The sequence below is a fragment of the Pyxicephalus adspersus genome, chromosome Z (genome assembly GCF_032062135.1).
Source record: "Pyxicephalus adspersus chromosome Z, UCB_Pads_2.0, whole genome shotgun sequence".
Classification (NCBI taxonomy): Eukaryota; Metazoa; Chordata; class Amphibia; order Anura; family Pyxicephalidae; genus Pyxicephalus; species Pyxicephalus adspersus.
In genome coordinates this window covers 812,271-821,709 of record NC_092871.1, presented here as the reverse complement: position 1 = coordinate 821,709, position 9,439 = coordinate 812,271, and the positions used below count along the sequence as shown (strand labels likewise).

At 40.7% G+C, this 9,439-nt stretch overlaps 1 protein-coding gene across 1 annotated transcript; it reads right to left on the bottom strand.

Annotated features, from left to right (window-relative positions):
- Nucleotides 1–6,278: 6,278 nt before the first annotated feature.
- Nucleotides 6,279–9,439, bottom strand: POU3F4 (POU class 3 homeobox 4). Its single transcript, XM_072430934.1, has one exon. It carries the CDS (start codon nt 9,408–9,410, stop codon nt 8,358–8,360), a length of 1,053 nt encoding a protein of 350 aa, XP_072287035.1. The 5' UTR covers nt 9,411–9,439; the 3' UTR covers nt 6,279–8,357.

Here is a 9,439-nt window from a genome sequence, read left to right as displayed (position 1 = left end):
GTCGGATTCCTTCCTTATGATTCCAGCCTGAGGAATCTCTTCTAATGAAGATTCTTGGCAAACCTTAGAAATATTATTACCGATATTTATAATTATTCCGTTTTTTGGGTATTTGATAGTTTATAAATATTTTCATGTTTCAGGAGATCTCTCACTCCTATGAAATGTATAAAGTACGACATTAGAGTTATGTAGGAAACCTTCGTTTTGTTTTATTTATTATATAAATAAAATATATATTTATATAAATAAAGGGATTGAATCTAATCTCTTTATAAAATCCCCTAATATTTATTTTTATTTGTATTTTTGTATTTGTATTGGGATGTCACAATATTATTGTTACAATATGAAGGCGTTATATCATTATAAATAACTTCTAATGCAGGGGATTCCTAAATGTAACTGCTATCACAGAGAGCCAATCACAGAACAGGAAATGACATTTGGGGATAGGCTGTACTCTGTACTGTGGGGTATACAATGCCCCCAGCTTGTCGTCATGCATTGGAATATTTCATTGGGAATGGCGTGAGTAGCACATATATATAGTTTTTCTGGAGTTTTTCCTTGACGCGGTCTCCTCTTTTTGGGATCACGGATATTTCTGCTGTGCCCACAGGGGTGCTAGTAGGATTGTGAAGGGCCTGGGGCACCCTGAGGACATTTACCCTGCAGTGTGTGTATCCAGGGCCGGATTTATCAAAGCTCTCCAAGACTGGAGAAGATAGACTATTAGGGAGAACCTGGGTGATCCAGCAAACCTGGAAAAGATTTCCTAAAAATAATGTGTAATTAGTTGGCAAATGTCTTGAATCCTGGACCAGTCTTGGAAAGTTTTAATAAATCAGTCTCATCGCCTGAGCACGCAGCAGGAAAACATTCATTCAAATGTTTAAGGATTTTATTAAGAATCAGCAACTGTGAGACAATGGACACCTTGGTAGGATGTGTGCCATGTACAGAGTGCTGGGGTCAGGATTGTGTCATGTCTGCCCAGAGCTATACTGGGAGTAATGGGTTCAATATTTCTCCACCTGGCACTGCCAGCATATAAGAGAGCGAATCACTCGAACATTCACCGTGGCTTGCTCTATTAGTGGCCATGCTGGGAACACTGGGTAGGAAACCCAAGATGCCACCGGTACCAGAGACTACTGTGTGCCCATTATCATGAGCTCCCATCTTCCTTGCACTAAGATCCAGGATCTATATCCATGCCATGCCCAATATGAGGGGCCCCACCATTCCTGTGCTGGGTCCCTGGGTCTGTACCCCTGCTGTGCCCATTATGAGGGCCCCACCATCCCTGTGCTGGGTCCCTGGATCTGTACCCCTCCTGTGCCCATTATAAGGGGGCCCACCATCCTTGTTAGGTCTCTGAGTCTGTACCCCTGCTGTGCCTATTATGAGGGGCCCCCAACATCCCTGTGTTGGGTCCCTGGGTCTGTACCCCTCCTGTGCCCATTTTAAGGGGTTCTACTTTACCTGTTGGTTCTAATTTATTTCTATATGCAGAATGACACAAGGAGTGACTCTGATCCTAATGAATCCACAATGTAGGAAACCTGGTGAAAGTTTTCAGTCTTAACATTCACACATTGAGTGAATAATCTTTCATTCCTCTTCAGAATGGTATTGTCAGACCATTCACTGGCAGATGACTGCAGAGGGACTACAAGTCTCAGCATGACCGACCATTCCATGTAATTTGCAGCTCCTCTGCGGCTGGGGGCGCCATGTTTCCGCCTGCTCATATTAAATATTAGTGGCCCCAGGGGTCTATTTCTCTGTATCAGTCTGAAATGCAATACGAGACAGCAAACTGGACTTACTGACATGAGAGAGAGGAGAGAGAATCCCCCCTGAAGCCACAACCAAATCTAATCAATGCCAACAACAGAGCAACTCTGCTAATAGGAAGAAAATCCCTGGAGTGGGAATTGATCAGATTCAGCTTCCTGCAGGATTGGGATTTTCTCTCATTTGTTACAAAGTAACTGCTGGAAAAGTCATGTGACCAGAGATGGGAAGTCTGACCGCATGGGCGACTCCGCATAACGGCCCTAAAAGAATGGAAAGCCAATAAAAGGGTCACAAGCCATTCCCAAATGTTTTACATAGGCAGTTTCAATGATCCTGCCATAAACGTTTTTGTTCAGGCACTTCTTGTTGTAGGGTGACAACGTGCTGTCCTTGCTGTCTCCCAATTGTGCTCCTGCGTTGTCACCATCACCCAGGCTGCAGGATACAAGTGGCCAATTCAGTGCACATTGCATGTTGTCACCATCCTGAGAAATGCCATCGCTGGGGGGCATGGGGACACGAAGTGGCTGCAAAGAGGAGATCAGCAGCTCGGAGATAGGGGAATAAAATGGGAAATTATATTTTTATATGACGCATAACAAGGTCTGGGATCATTCACTATACACAAACCCAACATTCACCTTTAATCTATTTGCTACATTTTTGGATCTTTTTGTTAGATTTCCTCGGATTATAGATATTACGGTCAGATAATACGGCAGCTCAATGGCTGCTCCGGGCCCCGAGAAGTTTCCTTTCATTTCCTGGTGAGGGACACAAAAACTTCACTGAATATTTTTGAATTTAAGGACTATTGATAAATCAGTGAATCCGACATTCACCAAACACTTTGTGGAGGTGAATCAATTATTGATGTTAAAAACACATGGATATGGAAAATTCTCCACTCAACCAGAGAATGTTTGGTGAATGTCAGATTCACAGCTTTATAAAGACATGATGCAGAGAAATATGTCACCTCCTAAACGAAGTTTAGTTCCCATTTAATATAAGAGCACCTGTCTATCGCACAATGTGCGTATCAATATAAACATAGAGGATCAATGAATAGAAATGGAAATAAAATGTTCCGATATTTTCCTGGTTTATAATCATAGATCTTCGTATCTTTGCAGCTCTGCCTCGCCCACCAATCATGGCGAATCACGCATGGAGTTTGTGTTGCATGGAACCCACCAATGCGCAGACGCAGCATGACATACACAGAATGAATCTCTCCAATGATTTCTGTTTTTTCATTATTGAACATAAAAATTATTTGCAAAAAGTTGCAGCCAACATTTCAAAAACATTCCCCGCACCGGGAGCTGCGCATTTCCCTGCCACCTGGTTATCGCAATTCGCAAATCTGATGACGCAGCAGCAAAAATAAAAAAAATTAAATTACGAGCAATTCTGTAACGACCAAATATGAATAAATGAATTTTCCAGAGATGAACAACTTCAAAATGTTTTAACACAAAATACGCTGGCAGACGTACTCCATGCAGCCGAGGACGGGGATGACGTGGAACACCTTAATGTGTCTTATTCTGGATTCTGATCACTGACTGGTTGCTATGGGTAACTGCACACTGAACATATAAGTGAACCAGACACAAATGGTTTCATCCATCGCCTGTGGCCCCAAGGAGTTTCATAGAACTTCTCACCTTTTCTGTTCCCCTTTAAAAACAGGTAATCGGCAGTGAGCAGGAAAAGTCAATCAATACACCTATCAAGAAGTAATTTTGTTGTGCCCCCAGTACAAGGCTGCCCTATGCACCTGCCTGGATGGTAAACACCGCTCTGGGGAGATGAAGAATTTAATTAGAACATTGACTGTGCCGAGCCTGAACATTGGATTACGGCAGATTCTTGCTGCATTCTTTGTCCTATTTTGTTGCTGTCTAGAACCTGCCAGTTTGTTTCAGAACTGACACAACCATGCAGGCCCAGAACCAGCAGATCCGAGGGCCCATTGACCCAGAACTGAAATCTGAGAGCTGGTGGCTGCAATATACAGCTCCTGCCCAGAGACGACCCTCCCTTGTTGGGATTGGATAAATTTTAACTCGCCTATAAAAATTGCCCCATTTGCCCCAAATATCGACCTGTATAGAGGAAGCCCTCAGGGGCAAGAACTGGGCCATGATATTCACACCATTGTTTGAGAGCTGTCGCTGCCTCCCATCCAATTCATCCAAATCACTCTCCAGCCATTAATCTGCCACTTTCAGGCCTTCGCTTATCTGAGCAATAAGAAGCCAGCACAAAAAAGAAAGTCATAAACGTGCCAATTACAGAATAAAAGTGACAAGTTCCCATTCTGGGGGTCTGCAAAAGTTTTTCTAACCCTAAATGAAAGCAATGGAGACAGAAATCCCTGAATGTGACAGCGAGAGGTGTGATACATAAATATAAATCCCTGCGTGTTATAAATATTTCTATACAGATAATGAGGAGGAAAATCAATTTATAAACATTTCAAAAACATCACATTCACCAAAAAGGCCCAAATATGGAACTTTCACCTAATAATTCCTCGATCAGAGGGACAGATTGATGGATACAGGTCAATACACACATTATAATATAATATACATATAGCACATACTATGTATATATATAATATACACCCACACATTCACACATATTAATGTTTTGAATACATTATCTTTTGCACGAGACATTTAAAAAAATGAATTATTAATAACATCTCTGTGTTTAAAATGTTCTCCGCCGCACAATTTGATAACAGCCACTTAAATGCTTTATAATTGTCTAATATATTCACAGTGAATATTCTTGCAGATAAAGGCTGGAGCGCAGGCAGTAATATTGGGCGGCGGGGGGAAGACACTGAATTATGGATTTAAGCTGGAAATATCAGAATTTATGGCAAGCGTCACTGGTGACTGCTCTCCGAGCGGATGTCTTCCCTGCCTGTGACGGAGCGTTGTGATTTAACATGGATGACCGAGCGCTGGCGGAGATGGATGTCCCGGAATTTAATACAGCGACAAAATAGGACGCTGCAGTTTATAGAACATCTGAAATCTCCAACACACAAATACAGCTTCACAGGAAATCTAATTACCCTCAGAAGAAGGACACAGATTTTTTTTTTGCGTTTACGGGTAGTTGGAAATCCCGAGCATCCATAATGAAATGACGAGCAACCTAAAGCCTTTGCTCCCAAAGGTTAATAATTAAATAAAACATTCCTGTTTGTAAATGGAGGAATTTTAAAACAGCATTGCGTGGAATAATAAAAAATTCAGTTATGTGCGCTGCTGAATTTAACTTGCTGTGTGTGCAGTGTGGAAAATGGAAATATTTATCTGAGATGGAAACACATAAAAATATTAAAAAATCAACACGAACAAATGAACAGTTTTACCCAAAATACGAAAAAATCAAGTCATGTCAGGATTGTTCTTTCCAGTATCCAGTTTCAAAAAGTTGTGTTTTCTGCAATTATATGCAATTAGTTATTTCTCTGTCTGGGATTTATTATAATAAGGAGAAAAGTGTGAGAAGGGTGCAATTCAAAACACAAGGCCTCAAATCCTTACTGAGCAACCTCAGACGCGTGAAGGAGGCGATGGAAAAATTCCCGCCTTTCTTTCTGATTGTTAGCCCAGAATTAGAAAGAACCCAACAATAATGTACAATCAGCCAAAGAATCAAATTAAACAACCTAACGGAATATTAGAAAACCAAATGGGGCAAACCAATCTCAGACCGTTCATCAGAATCAGAAAAATCTATCGAGGATTTCTGCCAAATCAAATATTTAAATATCATTCAGATACATTCCATATCTTTCCTATGATATCCATACAGTTCATTAATAAAATGATTTTGCATCGCAGTATTAAAAAAAAGAAAACAAAAAAGTACACTGCGTGTCTTACCAATAAATCATCACATGTGAAAAAGAAACAAGATCCAAACCTGTTATCCTTTTAGCCATCATTTTATCCCGCTGCAATATATTACCAGACCCTGAGAACATTTTACAACGTTCCACAAAAAAAAGATCCCGCCAGGTGTAAGACACAAACCTAAAAAAATTAAAATGATCCAATGTTTTAATAAGAATAAAATACGTTTCTGCAATCAACAGCAAAAACAATTCATGATTACTTTCATAATTCATATTTTTGCTGTAAATTGAGGTCAAATGTCAGTTTTATTCAAAGTTAAATGATTTCCTAAAATTTTGAGAAAAAAAATTTAAAAGTTTTATCCAGATAATTAAAACCATTTTTAACCATAACATTTCTATTTTATTTTCTCCCTCTATAGATATGAAGCGAAATATATTTATTATAAAAAAGCTTATATACGACTAAACAAAATCTGAAAAAATAAAATACAATTTGCATTTAAATATTATAAATATTTTGCGCTTCTACACACAAAGCAATTACGCCCCCAATTTTAAAAAAAGTTTTTATTTGCCTTTGCTTTTTTTTTTTCCTTTTTTTCTTTAAATACAACAAATAAAATATTGCTCCCATATGAATTCTAAACTTAACAAAGAAACATTAACAATATTTTGTGTTCACACTTATTTAATTTTCAGACAACGTATTTTTTTTTTAAACAGACTGCAGAATTTATTGAAAATAAATAATTGGCAACTGTAATAGGCAATTTGAATAAAATTGTTGAAAAAAGCAACCTTTAATGAAAATAGTGTTTATTATACATCAGATACTAAATGAATAAAGTAAATGATCTTTTTTATTTTTTTACTTTTTTAAATTAACTTCAAAAAAAGTTTTAATATACAAAACTGTACACTTATAAAGTTGGCAGAAATTATTTATGTTGATTGTTTTTTTTTTCTTTTTGGAAGGGGGCTGAAATTTAGCTCCATAGAGAGAAGGCGTGAAAATGCCACAATGAATTGTAGTGAGGATGAAACCAGCGGTGTCTTTTTCTCCAGTGACCGCAGAACAAGGGCCACAAAAGATTGTGGATAACAGGGGCAGAGAGGGAACTTTCAAGCAGGGCAGCTTTTGTGTTTCTGGATACAAATAAGGCAATTGTAGCATTATGTGTGGAGGATTAAAAACACCAGGAAAACACTGAGCCAGGCTTAAGTGCAATGAAGATATGTAGGCTGAACAGGCAGCAAGTGCTCTGAAAATAAGAAAAATTAAAAAAGACAAATTTTCTCTATGAATATCAAAGCTGTTATTATTTCTACTTATTTATTTTTTAATAATGTTTGCTGTCGCTATTATTACAATATATACTAATAAATTGTAATAATAACACAATAAATAAAATGCTATGTTTTAAAAGATTGTTGAGCTAAAAAAAAGCTAAAAAGTTAAGAAAAAAAATATTTTGCAAAAAAAAAAGTAACAAGAAAAATAATAATTAAATAGAAGGAGAAAGAAAACGAGGTTATTGAGTATTCTTTTTACCAAATCACTTAATATATGGCAAGAAAGAAAGCGAGAGGGAGGGGGTATGAAGTATTATTTTACAATAAAGAATATTTAGGAATAGCTGAATGGATAGGAGGAGACAGAGAGAGGGGGAATGGTGCAGAATAAGTTATTACAAAAACAAATACTGAATTAATATATAAGGAGAGAGACATTGGGAAGGAGGGGTGTTATGAAAACGATTTTACAAAAAGAGGGAAATGATTGAAAATAGAGTTTTGTAGAACAGAAAAGAGTAATGAAGGCAGGAAGCTGAATCCCAGCAGGTGTACAGGGAACTTCCACAATGAATGTTACCCTCCTGTGACATTCGCTGCATGTCTGTGTGCACATGAATATTAGAAGTGGGGAATGAAATCAGCATTATTGATTACTGAGTAAGGTGTGCAGGGCACATTATTTGCCCCCAGTATTCTGCCACCACTGGGAGAACATTCCATAGACACCGCTGGGACCGGTGACATCTGTGAGAACAAAACCCAAAGAGGGGAGAGGTCTGCGAACACCCCTCCCCAGACCCCTGTGTCACACCAAGCCTCTTCCATATACAAGAAAGCTACAAAATAAAATATATAAGATGCATAATGATATGTGAATACATGACATGCTCCATAGACAGCCTTGGGTATACATAATGCTTCTAGGACATACAGAAGATACACTTGTGGTTTTTTGCCTGGAAACTCTTAAAAACAAAAAATGAACTGGAATTGTTGCAGAAGAAGAAGATTTCCATGTCAGACACAAGAAACCAATTCCCAGACTTTGAGGTTCTCCATTAACAATGGCAACAAAAAAACGAATTTCTCTTTTTGTATTCTTTTCTAGTAAAAGGAAGGTCACCTGATAAAGATTCTGCCGTGGTCAAGGCGCTGGAAGGCAGAGAGGCACACAAGTCTCTGGGACTGGCTAGGTCATTATACTATTGCCATGTCTGGAGCTCCAAGCTCCTGGAGTCTTCTACTGGTTTGTATTTTCTATAAAGTTCCTTTTTTTTAATTTTCCTTCCTCCAGAAGAGAATATAAGTTAAGAAAAGCTCTTTAGGAAAAATCCACAGTCCATTGCCAGGTGTCCTCTGGTCAGAGATCATGGCACGAGGAGTCTGATTTGACACTATGGGAGAAAACTTCATGTTGTTGGGGGTCTCCAGGTGGGGTCATTCTTTTCTCTTTCTGTCTCCTGTTACAGAACCAGACCCGGACCACCTCCTTCTCCAGCTGCAGGCTGTCTGCCAGGGAGGAGATCTCCTGGGCTGCGGGTTTGGGGCATTTCAGAAAGTGGGTCTCCAGCACCCCCTTAACACTCACCTCTATGGAGGTTCTCTTCTTCCTTTTCCTGCCCTGGGCTGCGATCTTGTCTATGCTGGTGGGGCTTCCCGTGGAGGAGTCAGCCTCCTCCAGCCACTTGTTCAGAAGGGGCTTCAGCTTGCACATGTTCTTAAAGCTAAGCTGGAGGGCTTCAAACCTGCAGATGGTGGTCTGGGAGAAGACATTCCCGTACAGGGTGCCCAGTGCCAAGCCCACATCAGCCTGGGTGAAACCCAACTTGATCCTCCTTTGTTTGAATTGCTTGGCAAACTGCTCCAGTTCGTCTGAAGTGGGGGTCTCCTCGTCGGAATGGTCCTGGCAGTGATGGTTCCCCAGCTCCCCATGCTCGGTGACATCTCTGAGCACCGGGTGTAGGCTCTGGGTGCTGACAGTCTGGGGTGGTGGTGGGGTGAGGGCACCATGATCCAGCATGCCACTGACACTGAAGCCAGGCTGGGAGTAGATGGCCTGGCCGCTGGAGGTGAGAGAAGGGTTATTGTGAACAGGACTGGCACCCCAGGCATTCGGGTGGTTGGCATGGGGTGACCTGTGGTGGATGATGGCCCCTAGCTGGAGGTCCTCTCTGCCAGGCTTGATGTCCTGTTGCTCCAAGGGGCTGGTGGACCAAGGGTTGGCATCGGCCAGGCTGCTCATCCAGTGGTGCCCCAAAGGGTGGCCATTGCTGGGCACCCCCTGCAGGTAGTCGGTCTGCAGCAGCTTCTGGGGGTTCCTGAAGGGGCTTCCCTGCTGCATGCTGCCAGGCTCTGCATGGACCAGGGCTGGGCTGCTCAGAAGGCTGTAGGGATTGGAGGCAGCTGTGGCCATTTCGGCTCCCCTGCCAGTCAGAGTGTGGC